Below are 27,009 nucleotides of genomic sequence, written 5' to 3'. Positions count from 1 at the left end.
CAAGCAACTCTCATTGGATCATTTCATATGGATTGACCCCCTCAACAATGGTTTGGATTTATCTCGTGTCATTGAATAATCCCTCCACCAATAACAGAGGTATATGGTCAGGTTAGGTTTAGGCTCCCCATATCATGCCTGGAATTGGTCTAGCATCTCAATGCCTATTACATACCAGTAGATGACTGAGCTAGGTGGCGCAGTGGTTAGCACACTGGACTCGCATTCGGGAGGACGATGGTTCAATCCTGTGTTCAGTCAACCTGATTTAGGTTTTCTGTGATTTCTGTAAATCGCTCCAGGCAAATGCTGGGATGTTCCTTTGGAAGGGCATGGCCAACTTCCTTTCCCGTCCTTCCCTAATCCAATGAGACCGATGACCACGCTGTTTGGCCTCATCCCCCAAACAAACCAATCCAACCCATATCAGTAGTTACTTTCTGCTTGAGGCTGCACTTACAGATGATCATCCCTAGCATCAAGACAGAATCTCATATCATTATGTAAGACTGCTCTCTATTCCTCACCCATCCAGTCCAGTCCTACAATTGATCTTCAGAGATTGATTTTAGGATAAGGAGGTGTGGTAACCACACTCTCACTCATAGGCCAGCTGCCAGTAAGTGTTGAAGTTAGATACCCATCTAAATAGCCTGCACTACCTTGTGGAATGGGCCAGGTGACCTCCGCTTCCACTGAGCCACCGTATAATGATGCCATTGATGTTTAGAGTTTGGTAACATGATGCTGCACATCCATCATTATCTGCAGCACCTTGATGGGAACAAGTAAGTCAAAGGGTTGTAGCCCACACTCAAGATGTTTTTCAGGCTTTCGGCATTTCTCTCCTTTTGCATCTCTTGCTGCTCAGAGGGTGAGTTGATGATCCTGCTTTGGTTGCCATAAGCTAGACATTAGACAAGAATGCCTGTACATATATACTGTGTGTGGGGTATACCAAAGAGGAGGCCACTTGGCACTAGTTTGCGACAGTCAGCAAGCTGCCGGATGGTCATCAAAGGCCCCCCGTGTTATCCCTCTGAGGCTGTCTCCAACACCCCATGAGCATCTACCCAGTGTACTCCACCTGCATTGATCATGGATGGATAACTGATAGAGTTTCAAATTGACAAGAGGCAATAGTATGCCTGATTAATTTAGACATGAACAGGCTCTTGGCCTGTCCTACTTTGTAAGTACTATATTATAATTAACAGCTTATTCTATTTCAGGTGCAGTTCTATTCTCAGTATCTTATAAGAACGTGAAACGGCAACTTATGTTTTGATTGGTAGATTCAAATTTGCTGCAAAATATTTTTTGACTAAGTGCTTTTTCTGTTTTGGGATTCTAGATCAGTGAGAAAGTCTCGTTAGTTTGATTCAATCCGCTTTCAAGATTTGGACTCTCTACTACGGCCATACAACCTGCTGTTTGAGAATGTCTTGGGTCAGGTGAAAAATGTCAAAATCCATGTCTCCCTTAAGCCATCAGCAATAACTAAATTTTGTTTCCCCCAAATTCTTTCCCTTTCCCATGCACAACAAGGTCAAGGCCAAATTGCAGTGCTGACAGGAAATCAATGCCATCTCTCCCATGTATTCTAGTCAGTGGTGGGCGACCCCAATGGTGAAAATCAGAAGACAGATACTGCTGTGTGCCTTTTTGGTGATTTTAAACAGGCACTCAATGTGCAGTTTGTTGTGGACTCATATCCCATTTTGTGTAGCTGGAGAAGTTGTTGGTAAAGTTGTCAGGGTGCCAGTACTTTTCCCACATTGACTTGTGTGATGCATACCTGCAGTTGCCATTTAATACGACTTCTCAGTGTTTGGGGTTCACCGTTTTATGCACTTTCATTTTGGAATGTTGTCTCCCCAGGAATTTATCAAGGATACATGAAGCATTGGGTTAAGACCATTCTCTGTTGTGTTACATACCTTGATGTCATTCAGGTCATGGGTTTCACATGAAAGGAGCTTATATACAATGTGGATGCACTTTCCCAATGCATGGAGAATGGTCTTCATTGCAGATTACAAAAATGTAGATTTTTGCCCCAAAGTTGCATTTTTTGGGACATGTGCTTAGCAAAGATGATCTCATCTCTAAGGCTGAGCATGTCGAAACCAGCGTTATCTTGTTGGTGCCCAAGAACCTGAAGGAGTTCCACTCCTTTTTGGGTGAGATTGTTCTTATTATGAGTTTGTGCCCCAAGCCATGCACATCTGCCATCCTCTTAAACAGCTTGTAGTGCTTAGAGAATTTACACCTAAATTCTGGAACCACTCGACCTTCTGCCACCTCGAACATGTGATATTTTAAAGATAAGTGTGAAAGAGAGCCTATTTACTGTGCAACACATGTCTGTATGTGCAGGATTGACATTTATCATGGGAAGATAGGAGCTGCACAGACGAGCGGCACCGACAGGTGTTTGCTGCATACAACACAGACTCTGTAGGAGAGAACACAGAGTAATTAAATGCTACTCTTTACTGTGTTAGTAAATGTGATTGTTGAAAAATAAAAACGAAAAAGAAAAATGAACATTTGACTATAGACTTTTAACTTACTTCATATCTTAGCTCTGAATGAAGCAAGACTCAGGGGGCGTCTATAAATTATTTGGTTGTTAAAACCAGGCAATTGTATTTATGTTTCATTGTATCTAATGGGTGTCATCACAGTTGGCTTACAAGAATTTGTATGTTTATGTGAAATTTGTGGAGATGAAAATGTACCTGAACTGAACTGAAAGTATGAGGTTACCGAGTTATTTCTAGTGAGAGAGAGAGTATTTGTTAGTTCCTCTAATTGGCATTATTTCTTCAGAGAAGAAGTTGTGGAGGTTGACACAGCCGCATATCCAGAGAAGAGGATCGGCTAAAAGTTTCAAGTAAGTCCACTGTAGTAAGAGAAGTGTGAAGTTCACAGTCCAGCTTTGCACCTCTTCTCTTATCACCGAAACCCTTAGAAGCTTCACCTAAAGAGTATCACATTTGTGTTGTCTGTGAACTGCCAACAGGAGGAAGTGGTGTGATCCGCTCCCTGTTTGGCTTCTATAAAGCCAGTTAAGTCATTAATCCTGACCACTGAGTCATTCCAGTGTGGCAGTCGTCACCTGGCACTGAGCAAACCATTGCTTATGTATCAGATGCTTTCAGCCACACAAAAAAATTATTCACAGGTGAAGAAGGAGGTACTGGCTATCACTTTCATTATTAAAAAACTTCACACTTTTTATGAAGTAAAGTTTCTACTGATCACCAACCACAAGCCACTAATTTCTTTATTTTGCCCCTGTTCTAAGCTACCAGATAGGACTGCCCACTGAGTGTAGAAGTGTGCACTGTTTCTTAGTAATTATTATTATGACCTCCAAGCAAGCTAATGCAAATGCACTATCACGGATGTCAACGGGACCCAATCTGGAGTTTTGTCAACAGGTGGCTCTCATTTCCACATTTGATGATACCTTGCAACAGACATTTCTGGAGTTTTCATTAACAGTGCAGGATGACACTACTGCTGACCCACTTTTTCAGAAAACTGTCTCAGCAGTTCAGACAGGATGGGCAGAGCGCACTCTGTTAGAAGCAGACTTGGATACCATACATTTTTCCTACTATGAGATCAGTTCAATGTTATCTAGAAGGTTCTCATTCTTATCGTGCAAAGGTGTTGAGTGGTTGTCCCTCTGGCGTTGCATCCTCACATACTCCATCTTCTGCATGCGTCTTACTAAAGTATGTCCCACATTAGGGCTCTGGCTCAGTGCCATGTCCACTGGCCACTGACAGAACACAGTATTGAACATCTTGTGTGTGCTTATGCAGCCTGTGCACAGAAACAGGCAGCACTGCTGTGTCAGGTTTCCCAGCCACTCTCAAAGCACTCTTCGGACAGGGTACATGTCTTCATAGGCCCAATTTGTGGAAACGTGCTTGGTGGTGGTTTCTGCATCTCCAGTTTCCTCTGTATAGTCAAACCATACTTCATGATGTCATTAGCAACTATTCACATGTTGCCAGTCACTTTTGTCTTCGAGGGCTCCCCACAGAGCTTCATAGATGATAACAGTTGTCAACTGGTGTTGTGTGAGTCTGCAGATTTTTTGCCTTCACAGTGGTATCCCACATCTGATTACCACCATATTTCACCATGTTTGCACATGCACCAGCTGTAGGGCCTCATCAATTTGTTACTCTTCCTTGCAGTGTTGCCATTTGAGCCCAGTCTTCTGACTGCCAGCAGGGATGTCTGTTGGAAGTTGTGGTGGTTGATAGAGGTTGGCATTTGTTTGTAGTGGATGTGAATCAGGAGCATCTGACCTGTCATTCAGAACAGTTGCACTTGTGAACCATTCAACCCACAATACCACCGTCTCTGCTCCAGACGAGCAACAGGGTTGGTGATGTTTTCTCTGTAGGAGTCTACCAATTGTGGAAGTGTGCACAACTGCTGCCACTCCCACCACACCTACCGACATCCTACTTTCGTCTGTGGAATAGGGTGCTGATGGCGATTAGCCATGCCTCCTGATGCTGAGTCCATGGACTTGGGACCTGTGCCCTCATTTCCCCACTTGCCCTTGGATGAGGCCTCAACCCTGGTGACGCAGGTAGACCTGCAGTTCTGCTAGCCTCCACAATCTTCCACCATTCCAGCAGAGTCAACTGAATCATCATTGCCTACTCAGTGATAGACCCACAGAGCCAACTGAATCACCCACTGCCTATTCAGTGATAGACCCACCGCTGGGAAATCTCCAATTTCATGTCAGAGGTTGCTTTGGGAACAAGGCCCTGGCCAGGTCAGGAGAGAGTGATTTAGTATTCCCACCAGCAGACATACAGAGGGACACAGATGGGGTGACATGGTTCTCATGTCAGAGTAGTCAAGAAAGTCATCACAGACTGCACACATGGAGTCTAGTATGGGCTGACCTGCTGACTAAGGTGTTTATTTGCCAGCAGCAATAGACCAGGCCAGTCAGTTCTTACAAAAATCAGCTAATATAGGCATGGCTTCCAAATTGGTTCCACAGGCTAAATATTTTGATCATTCATGGTGGCTGCATTTGTGCTTCCTTTCTGTCAGTCCCTACATAGTGTTCAGATCCTCTGCTTCGTTTAGATTGACACACACAACAAATTTTCCATGACTCAGTTCCTCAGTTTGCTGACTGAGTACCCGTCATTGGCTAGAATAGTGACTTTTGTGCAGACTACATGGTTTAGTGACATTGTCTATCATAGATAGCTGCCACCTAACTGAAAGTGGTATATAGTTTTAACCAAAACATTGATACAGTACTATCGGAATTTATCAGTGGAACTTAGGTTCTAAATTATCACTGTGATTAATTAATTTGTCATATGGTGATGAAGCAGACTAATGGACAGATTAACTCAAATTGAAACTGAAAAATGAAGTTCAACAATATTTATGACAGAAGATTAGCTTCTGTATTTCAGCTAAAGAATAGCAGCTTCACTCAAAACAGTTTTGTGTTAATACACACACACTCACTGGTCATGCCGGATTCGAGAGTCCATTACCGCAGCAATGTATTTTCGCCATCTGTCCGTGTCTTGGGCTATTTCCTTCCATACACCTTCAATACCTAGGCTCCTCAAATCAGCCTTCACATTGTCCTCCCATCTACGCCTCGGCCTCCCCACAGGACGTTTTCCCTCTAAGCGCCCTACCAGTACTCTGCGTGCTGTCTTGCCCTCATCCATTCGAGCTACGTGACCCGCCCATCACAGCCTACATGATTTAATAATACTGATTATGTCAGGGCTTGAATAGAGTTAGTGAACCTCTTCGTATGCAGTTTTTTCCACTCTCCACTAATGCCATCCCTTTTTGCTCCAAAAATTTTCCTCAAAATTTTATTTTCAAATACTCGAAACGGCTTTTCATTTTGCACAGTGAGAGACCAACACTTTTGTGTTAATATAATTCTGATTTCACCTCGCAGACATGGATGTGTGTACCATATCAGAACTAGAAGACAAGTTGAAGCTTGAAAGCCAGTTAGCTTATATGATTTTCATATGCGCCTATTTGTCATTCAGTGAGATAGGTGGCCTCTAACCTGATTTTTGTCTACAAATTTTGTGAGAAAATATATATACTGCCAAGTTAAGGTAAAAATACTTTTCTCCTGAAAAGGTTTCTTACAAATTATTTTTGTGTGAGCAGTGAGTATTATTTGTACTACATCATTCGGTTCATTGAGAACTTTCTCTCTTAGAGATGGTTACCTCTCATAATGTAGCTGTGTGAGGTTGCTACATATGCTGATGTTGAGTGAGTTTAAAGCTCACTGTCATGCTCATCATCAGGATGTGAGAATGCAAGCTTTCTCGTTGAATCTTGATGATAAAATCTTCTCGGGTTGACAGCCAAGTCAATGCGTTGTTTTCCAGCAACCCTTAAGTAAGTTTCTTACTTGACATCTTAGACAAAATGTCGCCTGAAGATGGCAAGTAAGAAACTTGCTGAAACATTGCCAGAGAACAACACATTGACTCAGCTGTTGACCTGAGAAGATTTAATCATCATCAAGATGTGTTCCATAAACTGCTTATTTCTAAGCTTTGTCTGTTGCGAGTGCTCATTTGTTCTATATAGTTTTTTTCTAATTATTTATAGAAAAAATGCCTCATTTGTCAGTAATCAGTGGTTTATTGTACTTTCCATTGTGTAGAAATGGATTTTTGACTTAGTGCGATGAAAATATATATTATTTTGTTAAATGTGGATCATGAAAACAAAGCTGACATACCAGATCCAACAAGTAGCACACTGCAGTTTCTTAGACCTCATTTTTTGTAGCTGTTATGGCACTAGCAATCCATTTGTTTTCAATCTTTTCAGGGACATAATGCTGACAGTGACATATATCATACAGATTATTCCTGGGTTTCTGTTAGGCTTCTAGATGTCAATGACAATAAACCACAGTTTGAAAATGACAATGTTGAAGTGTTTGTCAATGAAAATGCTGAAATTGGAACAACAGTAGGCAACTTCCAAGCTTTAGATGCTGACAACGGCGGAAAAAGCAAAATTAAATATGTAATCGATCGAGCAACTGATAGGAGGAAACAGTTTTCTATTAATAATGAAGGAGCTGTGTTAATCCAAAGACAGCTAGATAGAGAGAACCATGCTAAACATCAGGTAATTATTTTATATGCTAAACACTTCATTATAAATTAGTTTTTGTTACTGGAATATCATTTGACTAACCTTTGAAATGTGTTACGCTTGTAATAATCAGTGTGGTATGACAAAAAGGATTTGCTACACCATCAACAAGTTTTACTGTTTCGATTTTTTTACAGATCAGGATTCTGGCAATAGATGATGGCGTGCCAGCAAAAACTTCATCTGCGACTTTAATGGTAATTGTTCAAGATGTTAATGACAATGCACCAAGATTAATTGAAGATTATCAGCCTGTCATTCTTGAGCACATACCACCGACTAAAGTTGCAGAAATTTTTGCTACAGATGATGACGACAAATTAAAAAATAACGGCCCACCTTTCAGTTTTAGAATAGACCCAAATGCAAGCAGTATAATCCACGCCTCCTTTAAAGTTGAGTGTGAACAAAGTAAGTTCATAGAAGTAAATCTTTAGTTTTTGAGAAAAAATAAATATTTGTAGAACTTCTACAGTAGACTTGCAGTAATCTGACATTTGACAGCCCGACACACTTGGTAGTCTGACACCATGTCGGAAGTCAGCACTGTGCTTGTTCCAGACACAGTCAGGCGCACACTTGTCATGACAGGTGCTGCCTCCCATCTGCCCTGGGCCTCACACAAGTATAAATGAAACATGCACTTTATGGTACATTTTGACATTTTATAGAATCACACGAAATGATGTATATGGCAGTCTGCATTGCGTGTTGTAATACCCTCATGTTCAGAGAAAACAGAACACTTTGAATAACTAGAGGTAGGATTTCATATTCATACAATATATACATTAGTGTGTTCTACAGAAATGATTAGCATTTCAGTCACCTTGGTTCGGCATGCGTCCTGCTTCCTAGTACGCATAGGGTCTGCCAGTGGCCCTGAAAGTTCATCTGTGTTGCTTGGCACTTGGACACAGTGCTGCACCCATCATTACAAAATATCCGAGCATTTTCAACTGGTGACAAGTCTGCTGATCTGCCAGGTCAGAGCAAAAAATTGACATCCTGTGACAACAAGAAGACATATGTTTGTGCAGAAACATGTAATCATGCATTGTCTTGCTGCAAAATGATGTCTGGGGTGTTGTGCAGAAATGGTATGGCTATGGGTTGCAGGATGCCCTTTTATGTAGGGCACACTGGTCACAGTGCCCTGGACAAGCATCAGCTGTGATTTGTGGTTGTACCAAATAGAAACCCACACAATAAGGCCTTTAGTTGGTGCAGTATGTCTTGTGCGAATACAGTCACTGTGATGTCACTTCCCCTGTCTGCGGTGAAACAAAATGCGGCCGTAATTTTCTAACAGAACCTGGATTCATCCAAAAGTACTATCTGATTCCGTTCCTGTCCCCAGTGATATCGTTCCATACACCACTGCCATCTACCATATTTCTGCGCGTTCACCAAAGGTAGGCAAAGTGGACAAAAATTATGTTACACTTGCCATAATAAATGGGGCAGACTGTCACCCCTAATGGTGTATGATGTGTTCCACTGTTCCACTAGAGCCAAGGAGGATGCAGATCTGTCCTGTAATGCCATTTGTATAAGGTGTAAATCTTATTGGGGAGCTGGTGTGGGTGGTGTGACTAGGCTCATCTTGTCATGTTCTACGGCTTTCTGTGAATTATTGCACTGCGAAAGCAGTTCATCCCACATGAGCAGCAATTTCCTGGATCTGATGGTATGGTTCGTGCATGTGTCTACAAGGCATCCTGCACATCTGCTCGAGTCACACTGATCTATTACCGCCAGTTTATAGCAACAAAGAGAGCTGCAGGCATGTTTTTCTGGTAGGTGGTATTGTGCTGCAATAACATTGTTGACCCTGAAACCATATACTGACATGATTCAAATGCTAATCATTTCTGCAGATCATATTAATGTACATGTCCTATGATTATGAATGTCCTATCTCTAGTTGTTCAAGGTGTTCTGTTTTTTCTAAACATGAGTGTAGTTGAGCTGTGTCATCTGAGAGGAACACTAAACAGCAAGGAGACTCATGCAGTTTTGAAGCCTCAGTGCGAATAATACTGTACATTACAAGAATGGTGGATTGTAGCAAGGTGATGCAAAATGTACCATATAGCATTATTCACGCACATGCTTCAAATGTGCTATTGAGAGTGCACCTTTCACATATTACTGAATTTGAATTTTGAAACATAGATCAATTGTTATGTTTTGATTTTTATGTTAAAAAGTGTTGTACAATGGTGGGTATAAGTGGAAATGCTAAACATAAACTATGTGGGAATGCTAAACGTAAGCATAAATCCAGTACTCTTACTGATAAATGGGAAATATTAAATACTATGACCGTGATGAACCTCTAACTTCCATTTCTAAAGCTTTTGATATAGGGTGATCTACCATTTATGAAATTTAAAAGAGAGGTGTAAAGTAGGACAATTTATAGAAACTATTGAAAATGAGTGTAAGAGAGAGCCCCCGCATGAGCAAATACCCTCAAGTTGAGGAAGCTCTGTACGTTTGGTTTAAACAAAAAAGAAGCAGACATTTCCCTATTTCAGGAGATATTTTAAAACAGAAACTCAGCTTTTTTATCGTGAAATGACCAACAAAGATGATTTTCATGCTAGCGATGGTTGGTTTGCAAACTTCAAGAACTGGCATGGCATTCATTTCTTGCAGATGAGTGGAGAAAAACTATCAGCTGATGAGACTGAAGTTTCTCAGTTCATTCAAGATTTAAATGCCAAAATTAAGTAACTAGGCCTTTTGCCCAAACAACTGTATAATGCCAATGAAACGGGCTTAAACTGATTGCAGCTCCCAATAAAAACTTTTGTCATGGAGGAAGAAAAGAAGTTTCAGGAAGGAAACCTCAAAAAGGGCATATCACAGTAATGGTTTGTGCAAATGCCTCTGGAATCCATATGTTAAAACTCTTAGCTGTTGGCAAATCTAAATCCCATGGGCATTTTTTTTTAAAATCAAGTCTCTTCCAGTGTCACACAAAAGCCAAAGCATGGGTTACTAAAGTAAGTTTTTGGAATGGTTTTCCTACCACTTTGTACAAGAAGTCAGAGAAAAAAAATCTGCCATTGAAGGCCCTTTTGTTGTAGATAATGCTCCAGGTCTCCTGGACAAGGAGGAATGAGTTTTAAGATGGCTGATGGCTACATAACGGCTTTGTATTTGCCAAAAAATATCACTGTAGTGATTCAGCTGACGAATTAAGATGTTATCAAAACATTGAAAGTACATTACTAAAAGCATCTCTGATTGATATCCTCAGACAACCTGTTGCAGACATCACATTAAACTTGAAAAAGTTTAACATCAAGGATGCTATTGTGATTGGAGCATTTGCATGGCATCTAGTCAGCCCTGTAACACTGATAAAATTTTGGGGAAATATTTGACCTTGAATCATAGTTCTTCCAAAGAAAGATGGCAGAGATAATAAATCTGAAGATAGTAATGAAGTTACCAAGGCTGTGAGCACTTTTTGTGATGAAATTAACATTCAGCAATAAGATGCAGAATAACTGAAAAAATGGTTGTTACACGTTAACCTTGTTTCTGAACTGACAGAAGAGGAGATAATCCAAGAAGTTATGGCTTATGTTGTAGACGATGACCCAATTGAGGCGGCCACAGAAGTGAAATGCACCAGCACTTGCAAAGAGTTTATGGTGGCTGCCAACACTTTGGTATGTTGGTGTGAAGGGAGAGAACTCAACTACGAGATCGTATTAATGTTAAAAGACATTCACGAAAAAGCCATGATGCACCCTTTGTGAAAGAAAAGGCAAAAAACTATTACAGATATTTCTAAGTGATAAATATGCTATTTGTATACCTTTGTATGTATGTATGAAAATGTGTATTTTGAAGTTTTCCCGGTGTATTGATTGGTCCATCATATTTTGGGCTTGCAGCCGGATCATGTTGACATCTTGGCACGATATTTCGGCTAACAAACATGCAGCCATCTTCAGGTGAGTGCGAGACTGAAGATTACTGGTGCGCGTCGTTCTATATATACCGAAAATTGGCGCGGCGGCGCCTGCGCAGTGGAGAAGGCTAATACCGTGCCCCCTATCTAATTTGGTGCGCTCCGCAGCAGAAGCAGGCCGCGCATGCGTAGTGGTGTACCTACGTTTGCGCTATCTGTCGTAAAGTGCCTTCGCGCAGCTGAGGCGCGGTAGTCGAAAGTATAAAATCAATTTTCGTCAGCCGTCGCACTAGATACAGGCCAATGTCTCTGTGAAGCAATTAAAGAAATTACAGGATCCCACACTTTATCCATCTGAAAGCCTCCGTCTCGATTAATAAGGTCTTCTGCCAATCGTATCTCCACGGACTCCTTGATAATGGATTCCCAAAAAGATCTAGTTGTCGCTAAAACTTTGGGAATCCATTATCAAGGAGTCCTTGGAGATACGATTGGCAGAAGATCTTATTAATCGAGACGGCGGCTTTCAGATGGATAAAGCATGGGATCCTGTAATTTCTTTAATCACTTCACAGAGATCTGTATCTAGTGCATCGGCTGACTAAAATTGATTTTATACTTTCGACTACCGCGCCTCAGCTGCGCGAAGGCGCTTTACGACAGATAGCGCAAATGTAGATACACCACTATGCATCCGCGGCCCGCTTCTGCTGCAGAGCACGCCAAATTAGATAGGGGGCGCTGTATTAGCCTTCTCCACTGCGCAGGCGCCGCCGCGCCAATTTTCGGTATATATAGAACGACGCGCACCAGTAATCTTCAGTCTCGTACTCACCTGAAGATGGCTGCATGTTTGTTAGCCGAAATATCATGCCAAGATGTCAACGTGATCCGGCTGCAAGCCCGAAATATGATGGACCTATGTATGAAAATGTTTGTATGTATTTGTATACAAGTGTAATACATATATAGATACATACATACCTACATAATAAAGTTGTCTTATATCTACATTTGTATTTTTTATGACCTCAATGGCTGTGAAATACGTATGTGTGTACTCAATATGTATTGCAAAAATAGGCGTACTACAGTATGAGCAGTACCCACTCAATGTTTATACAAACAACTGAAATTTTCTAGGCTTAGAAGTTTGAGCTTAATTTTACGAATCCTAGCTTCAGTAATCCAACATTTTTGATAATATGACACCTCCTCAGTCCCATAACTGTGATTTTATTGGGAGTTTAGTGTGCAGCAGTGCATGTGGTAGAGAAAAATTTAGTAACTAAAATTACTTAAAGATAGTTTAATATGTGTAGCATACATGTATTTCTAATGCCTTCTTGTTTTAGAAATTCATGTATTCACACAATCTAGGATATTGTTGCCCTTGTAAAGTAAGTTAATCTATAATAGGACCATTGTCAGTATTCAACTTGATGGATATATTCACAAACAGGCAAGGATGGAACATTAAAATTAATCACTCTTTAAAAACAGCAGTTCTTTGTGAAAAGAAACTTATCGTATGTTAATTAAAACTTGATACTGAAATGACATTCTTTGACTCGTGGATGAGTATACAATATATTTTTTGTGGCGGGGTTCGTAGCGACAAACACTTCACTGTAGAAACGGCTTACGAAGTCACCGCCACACTTTTAATAGCGGGCCGACCGGTCCGCTGGAACAGTGAACAGAAAGATGAAAACCCAAACACTCTGATTAAATAAAAGTCGGTACTTATCTTTATTAACGAAGATACAGAAACACAGTAGTGAACTCCGTGTCTACAGAAATCTGTCTAGTTCGAGTCGGAGCGGCTAGGTCAGCGTCGGCTGACGACAAACAACAACTCTGCTGCGATGAACACACAACTGACTAGCAAGTACACAATTCGGTGGCGAGTATACAACTGAGCGGCGAATACAGAACTGTGCTAGCGCTCGCGACTCCAGCGCTTAAGAAGCCAGAAGCCAGCGGTGGCGCGCGCAGACTTGCGGCGATTTCCTGTATCGCTGGCGCTGCTTATGCGGACGGCGTCCGGACTTTGATGCTGCCAACCTTTTGGCAGCGGGCTCGGTTGGCATTACTGGCTAGGATATAACACTCCTCCCCCCCAAATCACCGCACCGTCGTTGAATAATGACGTGGCGAGCGTCGACGGTGGGGGAGGGGTCTGGCCGCAGGCGTAGCAGAAGAGACCGGGGCGGAGACTGTTGTCGGTGGCAGTCCCCGGTCCGCACCCCAGCATTGGCTGCGCAGGGCCTCGAGAAACACCGACTGAAAACCGAGGTCAGGGTGCACGCCTGTGACCAGGGGCGCAGCTTCTGGTACTGGACGCGACGGGGCGTCGGGACCCACGAAGAGAGGCAGCGTCTCCGGACGCTGCGTCGACGGCTGCTGAGTGGGCACCGGACAAGGCGCTGCGGTGTCATACTCCTTGGGGGTGCCCAAGGAAAGCGGCTGCAGGACAGGCTGCACAGCCACCGCTTGGGATGGCGGCCCGGCTGAGGGGTTGACGTCCATCTGCTCCGAAGGCGGTGGCGACTGAAGAGGGACCGCAGGCGCCGGAGCGACCACCTGGGGCGCTCCCGGATGAAGCTGCGCGGGAGGCATCAATGGGACGGGCTGTCAGCGTGGTAGCGGCGACGGCTGCTGCTGCTGCCCTGGAGGCGGCAGCGAAGTCGGAAGGCGCGCCTGGAACCCGCCGCGGACCAAATCTGTGGACAAAGAACGAGCAGCAGAATCCGGGCGGCCAGCGCGGCGCAACTGGTTCTGATGCCTCCTGTGCACCCCAGTAGCACCTTGAACAGTATAAAAACAGCGACCCTGGACACTTATCACGGTGCCTCGTTCCCAATGATGGCGACCGTGATAAACTCTGAGAAAAACATCGTCGTTGCGCTGAAAACGCGTGCGATGCTCAGAAGCGGCGGGTCGATCCGGGGGGTGCAACAACCGTAGTAGGGTGCGATGACAACGGCCGTGGAGAAGCTCCGCAGGCGAAGGGCCATCGCGTGGCGTGGTCCGGTACGACGACAGGAACGTGATGAGGGCCTGCTGACGAGAGTGCGTAGCACGAAGGCAGTCCATATGATCCTTGAATGTGCGTACAAAACGTTCCGCTGCACCATTCGATTGAGGGTGGAACGGCGGAGTAAGAACATTGCGAATGCCATTGGCAGAACAAAAACTTTCAAATTCAGCAGAGGTAAATTGTGGACCATTGTCAGACACTAAAACTTCTGGAAGACCCTCAATACAAAAAATTGAAGTCAACCCCTGTATAGTTTGTGCAGACGTTGTAGACTGCATGGGCACAACAAACGGAAAATTACTAAATGCATCTATCACGATAAGCTAACGAGAATTCCAATATGGACCAGCGAAATCAATATGTACTCGCTGCCAGGGACCGGCAGGGCGTGCCCACTCAAAATAGCGTTGAGGCGAAGCAGCTTGGTGTTCGGCACACGTCGAACAATCTGTAGACATCTGCGTAATCTGCTTATCGATGCCGATCCATGTACAATGACGGCGGGCAAGCTGCTTGGTGCGGACCACTCCCCAATGACCTTGATGCAACAAGTCGAGGACCTTGGATTGGAGCACTTGGGGAACCACTACACGAAGCTGGTCATTCTCGGTGCGTAACAGCAAAACTCCTTGTGAAACAGACAACAGATGACGTTGCGGATAATAGCGACGAACCACAGGATCCGATATGTCCTTTGCCTTGGACGGCCAACCACGTTGAACAAAACGTAATAGTAAACTCAGATGAGGATCCGTAGCTGTCTCACGTGCCACCTGACGATAATCAATTGGAAAATCCCGGAGGGATTGATGCTCATCAGCGTCAATCTGATGGCAAGAGTCTTCAGAGGAATCGAAGACATCATCCGCAGCAATCGGCAATCTAGAAAGCGCGTCAGCGTTTGCATGCTGAGCTGTAGGGCAATACAGTATCTTATACTGGTATTGTGATAACAAAAGAGCCCAACGTTGTAGTCTCTGAGCTGTCCGCTGAGGAACTGGCTTAGACGGATGAAACAGTGACGTCAGAGGCTTGTGATCTGTTACTAAATAGAATGGTCTACCATAGAGGTAGTGATGGAATTTTGTGACACCGAACACAATAGCCAACGCTTCCTTGTCCAATTGGCTATAATTACACTGAGCTTTGTTTAGCAATTTAGATGCGAACGCAATAGGACGTTCGGTGTTACCGACTCGGTGAGACAACACTGCACCGAGGCCAAAAGAAGAGGCATCACAAGCTAACACTAGAGGCTTGTTTGGGTCGTAATGGACCAGACAACGATCATTCAATAAAGCCTCTTTAAGCTGCTGAAAGGCTGATTGGCAATCAGCCGACCACACAAATGGAACATTCTTACGGCGGAGACGATGCAACGGTGCAGCAATCTGTGATGCATTAGGTATAAACCTAATATAATATGTCAATTTGCCAAGAACTGCTTGCAATTCATGCAGATTGCGAGGGGCGGGCAAATCACGAATAGCTGCTAAATGTGACTGGGAGGGATGAATGCCTTGAGCATTAATAACATGTCCCAGATACTCCATCTCCGTAAGGAAAAATGAACATTTATCGATGTTGCAACGTAGGCCTGCCTGAGACAACACTGTAAACAAACACTCCAAATTACGGAAATGTTCAGCAGGCGTCCGACCGGACACAACAATATCGTCTAAATAGTTGCAACACGATGGCACATTAGCCAGAAGTTGTGACAAAAAACGCTGAAAAACAGCTGGAGCTGACGCACAACCAAAAGGCAAACGCAGAAAACGGAACAACCCCAACGACGTGTTTATGACAAAATACTGTTGTGATTGCTCGTCGAGGGGCAATTGCAAATATGCTTCACGGAGATCAATTTTGGAAAAGAAACGAGCTTCCCCTAACTTATCCATCAGCTCGTCCGGCCTAGGCAAAGGAAAAGAATCAATGACAGTCTGAGGATTAACTGTCGACTTAAAATCAGCACACAAACGTAACTTGCCAGACGGTTTCTTTATAATAACTGGCTCGCTGAAACGGGTTGAATAACACCGTTGTTTTGCCAACGACGAAGTTCATCTTCTACAGGTGCCCGGAGGGCGTGAGGCACTGGACGAGCTTGAAAAAATCGAGGCTGAGCATTATCTTTTAACTAATATGAGCGGCAAAGTTCGCAGCACAACCTAGTTCGTCTTTAAATATGTCACTGTATTGTTTACACAAATCGGTTATGCTGTCTTGAGGAACAACAACAGAATTAATTCGCAACACATTGTCTTGGATAGACAGGCCAAACAAGTCAAAACAGTCTAATCCGAAAATGTTTACACTGTCTGTAGCGCGGAGCACTGTGAATGAAACTGTTTTTGTATTGCCACGGAATGTGGCTGGCACGCTACATACACCTAACACAGGAATTTGTTCTCCACTATAAGTAGCCAAAGAATGTTTTGCCGCTGAAAGTTTAGGGCGGCCGATAGCCGCATACGTAGCACTATTGATTAGAGTCACAGACGCACCAGTGTCTAATTGAAAATTGAAGGTCTTATCCTGGATGCGTAGCTTCACAAATAGTTTATTACACTGTCTCTGGATCGGTGCAGTGGAGTCGGAAGACACAAAATCAGCGCGTTTAGCGCGTGTTCGCTGCTTACGACAACTCGTGGGTTGGGCGGGTGGAACAACAACTCCCGCTTCACTTGCAGTCTGTACATTACTTTTTACAGCGTTTGTATTACGCTTGGGTCGCATAGCAGAGGGCTGGGTGGGTGGCTTATTGCGAACGCGACCTTCTGGGCGGGCTGGCTTTGAATAACATGAATATCCATGGGCTGGGCAGCACTAGAATTGTTCTTGCGTTTACGCAAACAAACAGTCTGGATGTGTCCTTTCCTTTGACAACAGTGACAAACCGCGTGTCTTAACGGGCAACGTTCACGAGGATGAGCAAGAACACACTTAGGACAAGACTTAACTCTATCATTTTGCACACGCGGCTGACGAATGTTTTTAACACGACGCGGCCGGCTAATGTTTACAGTCTGACTCTGCCGGTGGGGCCGCGGGCGTGACATAACTTGCTTAGCACAGGCAATTTGAGAAATACATGGCTGATCTAACTCACACTCAGCCTAGTCAAAAGTATCTTGGGCTTCAATGATGTTCATCACAGTCTCTAATGATGGGTCAGGCAACTTTAAGATAGCAGCACGAATACGAGAATCTGCAATGTTTTGAGTAATAGCGTCTCGTAACATGACATCACTGTAGGAAGCTCCACACACACAATTAAATCGGCACTGACGGGTGAGGCCCTGTAAATCTGTTAACCACTGTTTATTAGATTGATGTGGCAGTTTCTTTAATCTGAAGAACTTGAATCTGGCTGCTGCTACATGAACTCGCGACTCGAAATACTCAGCAAGCTTGTTAACAACAACGTCATAGTCTAAAGCTTCTGGCTTGGATTCCGGGAACAACTTACAAAGTAGTCTATAGACTTCCACGCCTCCAGTGGAAATTAAATAAAGCTGCCGCTCATTACCTGTGATTTTGTAGACTGTCATGTGCGCCTGCAACTGCGCGAAATATTCTCGCCATTCTTCTCTTGATGCATCAAAAGCACGGAAAGGTGGTGCTGCCTTTGCTTGTACCTTTTGTGTTGGTGGATTAGCCGCTTGTTTGGCGATTGCTTCCACCAGACTTTGTATTTGCTGACTCTGTAACAAGATCAACTGTTGTAATTCGGCAGACATAGTGAACACAAATTAAACCAGCCCCCAAAATTTTATCTCTATAATTAGTATAACAAGAAACAAGTTGAACCAGCCCTGCACACGAGTTCGGAAGTCCTCGTCGCCAGTTTTGTGGCGGGGTTCATAGCGACAAACACTTCGCTGTAGAAACGGCTTACGAAGTCACCGCCACACTTTTAATAGCGGGCCGACCGGTCCGCTGGAACAGTGAACAGAAAGATGAAAACCCAAACACTCTGATTAAATAAAAGTCGGTACTTATCTTTATTAACGAAGATACAGAAACACAGTAGTGAACTCCGTGTCTACAGAAATCTGTCTAGTTCGAGTCGGAGCGGCTAGGTCAGCGTCGGCTGACGACAAACAACAACTCTGCTGCGATGAACACACAACTGACTAGGAAGTACACAAATCGGTGGCGAGTATACAACTGAGCGGCGAATACAGAACTGTGCTAGCGCTCGCGACTCCAGCGCTTAAGAAGCCAGAAGCCAGCGGTGGCGCGCGCAGACTTGCGGCGATTTCCTGTATCGCTGGCGCTGCTTATGCGGACGGCGTCCGGACTTTGATGCTGCCAACCTTTTGGCAGCGGGCTTGGTTGGCATTACTGGCTAGGATATAACAATATTCTTCATCAGTAATAAATCAAAAAATGAAATAAAACTCGGGGCTTTCCTACCAAGGGAATTCATTCAAATGGAATGCCATATTGATGAACTCGACTTTATAGTACTCCAGTACGCTGACAACATAAACAACACCATATCAAGCTAAAACTGTCAGCAAGAATGATGGTGCCAACAGATCAGTGCACATCTACATCTACATGATTACTCTGCAGTTCACAGTTAAGTACATGGCAGAGGGTTCATTGAACCACCTTCAAGCTATTTCTCTATGGTTCCACTCTCTAACAGTGCACGGAAAAAACAAGCACTTAAGTCTTTTTGCACCAGCTCCGATTTATCCTATTTTGTCATGATGATCATTTCTCACTCTGTAGGTCGGAGTCAAAAGAATATTTTCACATTCAGAGGAGAAAGTTGGTGATTGGCATTTTATGAGCAGATTCAGCTGCAACGAAAAATGACCACTGCCAACCTAATTCACACGTCATATCTGTTGCCCTCTCTCTTTGCGATAATACAAAACCAGCTGCCATTCTTTGAACTTTTTTGGTGTCCTCCATTACTCCCATCTGATGTGGATACCACACTGCACAGCAATATTCTAGATGTGTGGACAAGCCTGGTTTATGCAGTCATTTTAGTCAGTCTGTTGCGTTTTGTAAATTTACTACCAATAAATCACAGTCTGTGGTTTGCTTTACCTTCAAAATTATCTGTGTGATCATTCCAACTGAAGTTAATTGTAGTGATTTATTGTGTGACCAAAATTTAGTGGATTTCTTTTAGTGTTCATGTGGATAACTTCACACTTTTCATTATTTAGAGTCAATTGCCACTTTTTGCACCATAGAACTATCATGTCTAAATCATTTTACAGCTGGTTTTGATCATCTGCTGACTTGACAAGATGGTAAATGACAGCGTCACCTGAAAACATCTAAGAGAGCTGCTCAGATTGTCTCCTGTGTCGTTTATGTAGATCAGGAACAGCAGAGAGCCTGTAACATTTCCTTGGGGAATGCCAGATATTATGATTGTTTGACTCGATGACTTTCCATCAATTACTACATACTCTGACCTACATGACAGGAATGCATGAACCCAGTAACACTTTGATATCCATAAAAAAGCCAGTATGCAATGCTTCAGCATGTAAGAAATGTGAGAAACGTGTTAAAAAAGGCATCATTTGTGTAAAATGTAACTACTGGTGACTTGAAATATGTGGAAAACAACGTAACATTTATAAATGACAATTTTCTATGGCTGTGTTGTGACTGTGAACACGAAGGAAAGTTGGAAATGATAAAAACTTTGAACTCAAAAAATATAACTATACAACAACTATCAAGTGACAGAAACTTTAGCAAAAGGAATTGCTTCATTGAAAGAAGAAAATGTGAAACACTCCAATGAAAATAGAACATATTGTGAAGTTGTTAAATGTAAAACGGAATCGAAAGAAGAAAATGTGAAGCTGTTTGTTGAAAAGTGATCATATTCTGAATCTGATAAACACAAAAGTGAATATAAACAAAACATCAATCCTTATCAAAATACAGTGTAATGTGTGAGACAGGTTGTCAGAATGAAGTGAACAAGGACCAGATACATTAGAAACCAACAAACATATACAAATGGAGTACAAGTAATGAAAGAAACACCATTTCAGTCCTTATCAAAAGATAGTGCAATGTGTGAGAAATAATCTTACAGATTGTCAAAATGTTATATGTGTTGTAGGCCCTCTGTTGTTCCTGATCTATATTAACAACATAAGAGACAATCTGAGTAGCCATCTAAGATTGTTTGCAGATGATGCTGTCATTTACCATCTTGTAAAGTCATCAGATGATCAAATCTAGTTGCAAAATGATTTAGATAAGATATCTGTATGGTGCAAAAGGTGGCAATTGACCATGAATAAAGAAAAGTGTGAAGTTATTCACATGAGTGCTAAATTTCGATGACACGATAAGTCACACAAATCTGAAGGCTGTAAATTCAACTAAATACTTAGGGATTACAATTACAGATAACCTAAATTGGAATGATCACATAGATAATGTTGTGGGCAGGGCAAACCAAAGACTATGATTCATTGGCAGAACACTTAGAAGGCACAACAGGTGGGATTCGCATCAGGTGGGCCTGACGGATGACATCAAAAAAGTACAAAGAAGGGCAGCTTATTTTGTATTTTCGCAGAATAGGGGAGATAGTGCCACAGACATGATATGTGAACTGGATGTTTTCTGTTGTGACGGGATCTTCTCATGCAATTTCCACCACCAGATTTCTCCTCCAATGGCGAAAACATTATGGTGGCACCCACCTACACAGGGAGAAATGAGTGTCATGATAAAATAAGAGAAATCAGTGCTTGCACAGAAAAATTTAAGTGCTAATTTTTCCCATGCGCCTTTCGAGATTGAAACAGTAGAGAGACAGCTTGAAGGTGGTTCATGGAACCCTCTGCCAGGCACTTTATTGTGAATTGCAGAGTAATCATGTAGACATAGATGAAAATGAAGTGAACAAGGACCGAAAACATGGGAAATCGGCAAACGTATACAAATGGAGTGCCAGTAATGTAAGGAACACCGATGTACCAAACTGTAAAATTGATGTTTGACCTGGGATTAGGATACATCAGATGAATAAACACCTAAAAGACATCTGGAATGCCAGACGAAACTCAAAGGACGTGAGATCTGTAGCTTGCAATTAAATATATGAAGGTGGTGGTGGTGGTGGTGGTGGTGGTGGCAGTAGTGGTAGAAGTAGTAGTAGTAGTAGTAGTAGTAGTAGTAGTAGTAGTAGTAGTAGCTTTATTCATCTGTAGATCTCTTTTTACAAGGATATAGGACATGTTAAAGTATTTAGACAAATTTAAAATAAGCTAATTCATATACACACACATTTACGGACTTCTAGTTAGAGACAATCATTAGATTTACTCCTGGTATACAAGACTTCTTTACAAATAACTTACTAAATAATGTAATGCCACACTGTTCATTCATATCTCACTACTGGTCACTGCAAACACTAAACACACATTGTTTCATAACACTTCACTCACCACACACACTAACACACTCACACTGGTGATCTCTGAGCTTTTTTTCTGTACTGCAGCTTCCCATTTGCTATCCTGAGAAACTGAGTCAGCATCCCTCTATAATGAGTGAGATGTTGAGCTCAGAAAGAGGAAGAGGTGTTAGTATTGTGCTTTGCATAGCTTGGGAGTAAGATTTTCTAGAAAAGGAAAAAAGAAAGAAAAAAACATAGTGTGAAAGGTATTATGTCGAATGTTGGATGTTTTATAATCATTATGATTATTTATTTGTATAACATGTCCTTGTGCATGTGGGAATAAATGAAGTGAGCTCATAAACAAGGTGAGAGATATACAGCCAAAACTGTCAATCTCAAATCCAAGACAGCGGATGTATATAAATAGGATAAATGACTGGTCATGAAAATAGTGTGACACACCAGGGGCAGTACTTCTACATCTTAAAAATTAATAAATTCATTACCAGTAAGTGCCAAGCACAAGATGGATTGCATTTGAAGAGGTTAGCCTCCAAAATCTGAAGTAAAGTATTGGCAGATGAGAGTGCAGTTATAGAAAACAAGTGAAACTGATTTCTAGTAAAGGGAATGATGATTTAAATAAGAACAGAAAAACATTGGTCTCTATCCTCCAGTAAAATGAATTATCTACTCGAAATATGTAATGAGAAACAGGAGTCAGAATGCAAAGTAGAGGTATGTGCACAACCAAACACTTTAGAAAAAATGATCCATAATTTTATGCTGTTCTGTCAGACTGTTCAGTTGCTGTGAAATAATAGAATTAGAAGTAATGCTTTCAGGGGTGTTTATTGATGCTTCTGTATTGTGTCTTAAGGAGTACACAGTTAAGAAAGGATGCATCACAAACAATGAACAAAAAGACTATGAACTGGCAGTCAGTACTTCTAGAGAGCAATTCCAGTGTGGTAGAAGTTGCATCTCTACCAAAAAAGGAAGAATGATTGAAGACACCATATAGCACAAAGGATTTTGAAATATCAGCCACAGAATTACCACCACTCAAACAATTGCAGTATGCCTTTATAGATCTTCTGACACAGACAAAAAAACTTCTTACAACACAAGGAAAAATAGTAATTCAAACTGTAAAAATTAAGCACACAACCCTCATCTGTGCTACTTTCAATAAACTCTTTAGCAAACCCCACAAAGTAAGACCGCAACTACTGAATCTCTTAATCCCTCATAACATAAAAATCACAGTAAATTTACCCCAGAAGAAACTTGCTATACAAAATTTGCAATAGATCTAATAATAATTAATGGTAATCAACAACATTATAAAGCAGAAATAATGAGTGGCTGTGGAGAGCACTATGCACAAACCATATGTTTCAATATTGAAAATGATAAGGCCAACAAACTGACAAGCATATATGAGTGCAGAACTTACAATGATTAGAAAGCTGAAATATTTTGGAATTATTAGAAACAATCATGGGAGCAAATGTATGGTACTGGAACCATACCTGAAAAATTTGAGATCTTTGTAGCACTAACATGTTAGAAAATCATGTGCACAGAAATGATTCCCCTTACAGAAATGGTAAAATATGTCCTACAACTCCTGAATTTGATAGGTATTTTAAAAACTTTTAAAACAAAACTAAGTAACACAATTAAAATTGCAAAAATGATGGAAAATGGCAGATAATAAGAAATGCAACCAATAATATGAAAGCTGTTTTGAGTGTTGTAAAGAAATAAACAGGAAGTGAGAAAGCTAAAAGTACAAGCACCATTCAGTAAGTAGTGCAAAACATTTTTTTGTGAAAGCAAATTGACTTCATCCAGAAGTTGCTTGGTTGATTTGGGGGAGAGTACAAAACAGCAAAGTCATTATTCGGGAGTCCAGTACACCGTTTTATTTCCCACTCTTTTGGCTACAAAACTTTATTTTTTCAAGATAATCTCTTTTCAATGCGATGAACATACACCAGTGGCCATATGCCACCCTACATCTTGCTGCACCAATAACCTCCCCATCATCCACATACTGTTTCCCGCAAAGTGTATCATCCTTCACTGGGCCAAACAGGTGGAAGTTGGAAGGTGTGAGATCGAGGCTGTAGGATGGGTGAGGAAGAACAATCTAATGATGTTTTGTGAGCTCCTCTCAGGTGTGCAGGCTTGTATGAGTCCTTGCACTGTCATGGAGAAGGACAAGTTAATTTGCATTTTTGGGAAACAAACACACTGAAACCATTTCTTCAGTGTCCTGAGGGTAGCACAATACACTTCAGAGTTGATTGCTGCACCATGAGGGAGAACACCAAACAGAGTAACCATTTCAGAGTCCCAGGAGGTTGTCACCATGATTTTACCAGCAGAAGGTTCAGCTTTGAACTTTTCTTTGGAGGAGATGAGGTATGGTGCCTCTCCACAGATTTCCATTTTGTTTCTGGTTGAGAGTGGCAAAACCATGTTTCATTACCTGTGATGATGACCAACAAAAAAATTGTCATGCTTGACCTTACAATGTACAAGTAATTGACACAGATAGTCCTTCGTTGCTCTTTATGGTCTTCTGTTAGGTGGCAAGGAACCTAATGGGCACTTAACCTTTTACTACCCCTACTGGTGGATGAGCATGTCAGCACTAGCAACAGAGACATCCAGTTGAGCAGCAGCATGGTTGATTTTGATCCATTGATCACTTCAAATGAGAGTATCTGCATGTTCCAACATCACAGAAGTCACAGTTGTATGCTACCAGATGACACATGGGAGATTATATAGATTTGCGCTACCTTGTTGTGATGATGACAGATGCTTCATCCAATGACTCACCGGGCATTTTTTCAGTGACTAGTCTCTGTAAACATTCTGCAAATGCCCATGAATATCTGCTTGGAACACACCCCTGTTACAGAAGCCATTTTGAAGGTTATGTGTAGTCTGCCATATATCAGAACTACATGACACTATAGGGGCTGAAGTGGGAATATTTCATGATGTCCCACAACAAATTCAGCATTTTGTCAACTGAAATTGGCTGAAAAAATGTGTTGTATTATTTATTGTATGCGATAATAATACACAATTAAATGAAAATTCACAAAGTATCAGGAAACCAAATGATGAAGCTAATATGTTTTAACAGTTTTTACTGGATGTAACAGAAAAGCTTATTGGGCAAATCATCATCCATAATCACCCTACACAAATGACACCAAACATTGATCAGGTAGAAAACACAGTATTTCTCATTGCATCTAATATACAAGAAGTACAGGAAGAAAGCAAGCTTCCAAAATAAAATCACTCATCAGGAATAGATAACAACCACCGATCTATCATGTAAACTGGTTCTTCTCAACTGGCAACTTTCCAAAATGCTTAAAAATGCTAAAGTGAAACACCACTACACAAAAAAGGAAAGCAGGAAGAGGTGAAACTACATACCTGTTTCTTTTATGTCTGTATTTTCAAAATTCTAGAGAAACATTTTTATAAAAGACTATCTAATTTCATAAATAAATATAATATACTAATAGAATTACAGCTTGATTTTAGAGAAAATCATTCAGCTGAAGCAGCATCATTTTCTTTTCTGTATGAGACATTGAAAAACCTAGATAGGGAGGGGACATACCCTTAGCATATTCCTAGATGTATCAAAATTGTTTGATACCCTAAATTATGGTAAATTGTTGGTAAGATTCAGAACTGGGGCATTAGGGAAGCAACACATAACTGGATTTAATCAAACTTCCATGATAGAAAACAGTTCACAGGGACCACAAATGAAGTAAATGGGGCAGTCATATTTATGTGGTCAAACGTGGAGTTCCCCAAGGGTCTATTTTGTGTCCAATCTCATTCTTGCTACATGTAAATGACCTGTATATAAATAGTAGAAATAGTGAACTATACCAATTTACAGATGATGCCAGCAGCTTAGTTATAGGCAGTATCAAAGAAAGTTTTGAAAACAATATTAATAACATCAAAAAGGATATATTAGAGTACTTTGATGCAAAAGGCTTGATTATAAATCTGGGAAAAATCCACATACTGAAATAAATGGACAAACAATCAGAAAATCAGATAGTATAAAATTTCTCAGTATGCGGATACAACAGAATAGGAAACGAGGTACACACATAGACTACATAAACAGAAAACTCAGCAAAACATGTTTCATAATAAAGAATACTAAGAAACTGTATATCATATGACAATGTCAAGACATATATTTTGCTTATGTTCACTGAGTATTTAAGTATGGTGTAGCATTTTGGGGAAATTGTGGAGCAGATTTGAGATCATTTAGATTACAGAAAAAGAATGTTAGATGAATGGATGGGGTAGACCAAAGATCATCATGCAAGCCCTATCTTATAAAAATAAAATACTGCTACTTCCATGTCTTTACATACTAGAAAATGTAATTGTTATGAAAGAAAAATTAAACAGCAGAAGTCAATGCTTCATCCATAATTAATATGGATGTAGCTACCACACAAGACAAATAAAAAATATATCTGTAGAACAGACAAACACAGCACTATTACAGAAAGGCATTCTTCACCTCAGCATAAAATTGTATAATGTATTAAACAGCAGAAGTCAATGCTTCATCCATAATTAATATGGATGTAGCTACCACACAAGACAAATAAAAAATATATCTGTAGAACAGACAAACACAGCACTATTACAGAAAGGCATTCTTCACCTCAGCATAAAATTGTATAATGTATTATCAAATTCCTCAAAGATAATAATGGACAGAAACAATTTTTTATTATCATTGTAGGATTACATGGTGAAGTAGTGCTTTTATACAGTAAGGGAGTATGTAGAAAAAAACAAAACTGCAGCACCATTTAAGATTGTTTGTGTGAAGTGTACAGAATAACAAAATATTCTGTAATCTTACCTTTTTCTAAACTGATGTGTATAAATTTCAAAAAATAAGTGTGCTAATTAAGGAATGGTCCAATATCTTTCATGCATTGCACAGTCCTAGATCCACAGAACCAGTAAATAAATAAAATGTTTAAATCTGCTGGATTTTGACTGAAACTAGGACACCAGCTTTAATAGGCAGTGCTGTTGAGTCAGCATTGCTTAAACATTTGTATAAACAGACTCAGAACTCTCAACTTGTCACAGGCCCCTCTCTATTACTTCTGCATGGACACATTGGTAACTTTGTTTTCTAATCCAACAATTTTTCATTTTCAGAATTTTCTGCTACATTGCTGTATGTTTGAAAAACCATGAGGCATTATTATTGTTATTATTATTACTGTCTTGATAATTAAGACATTAACAGACAATGCTCAACAGTTGTTGTTTAGTTCAGATTTCATTCCATTT

General features: G+C 41.2%; 1 protein-coding gene across 1 annotated transcript in view; it reads left to right on the top strand.

Moving 5' to 3' along the window:
• LOC126088338 (neural-cadherin-like) overlaps positions 1-27,009 on the top strand; it is a 296,369-nt gene that overhangs the window by 36,621 nt on the left and 232,739 nt on the right. The window contains exons 5-6 of the mRNA XM_049906473.1: positions 6,892-7,197; positions 7,362-7,635. Coding sequence (XP_049762430.1) covers positions 6,892-7,197; positions 7,362-7,635 — 580 coding nt within the window. The remainder of the gene's footprint in view (positions 1-6,891; positions 7,198-7,361; positions 7,636-27,009) is intronic.

The sequence above is a fragment of the Schistocerca cancellata genome, chromosome 6 (assembly GCF_023864275.1).
Source record: "Schistocerca cancellata isolate TAMUIC-IGC-003103 chromosome 6, iqSchCanc2.1, whole genome shotgun sequence".
Classification (NCBI taxonomy): domain Eukaryota; kingdom Metazoa; phylum Arthropoda; class Insecta; order Orthoptera; family Acrididae; genus Schistocerca; species Schistocerca cancellata.
This window is presented reverse-complemented; position numbering and strand designations above follow the sequence as displayed.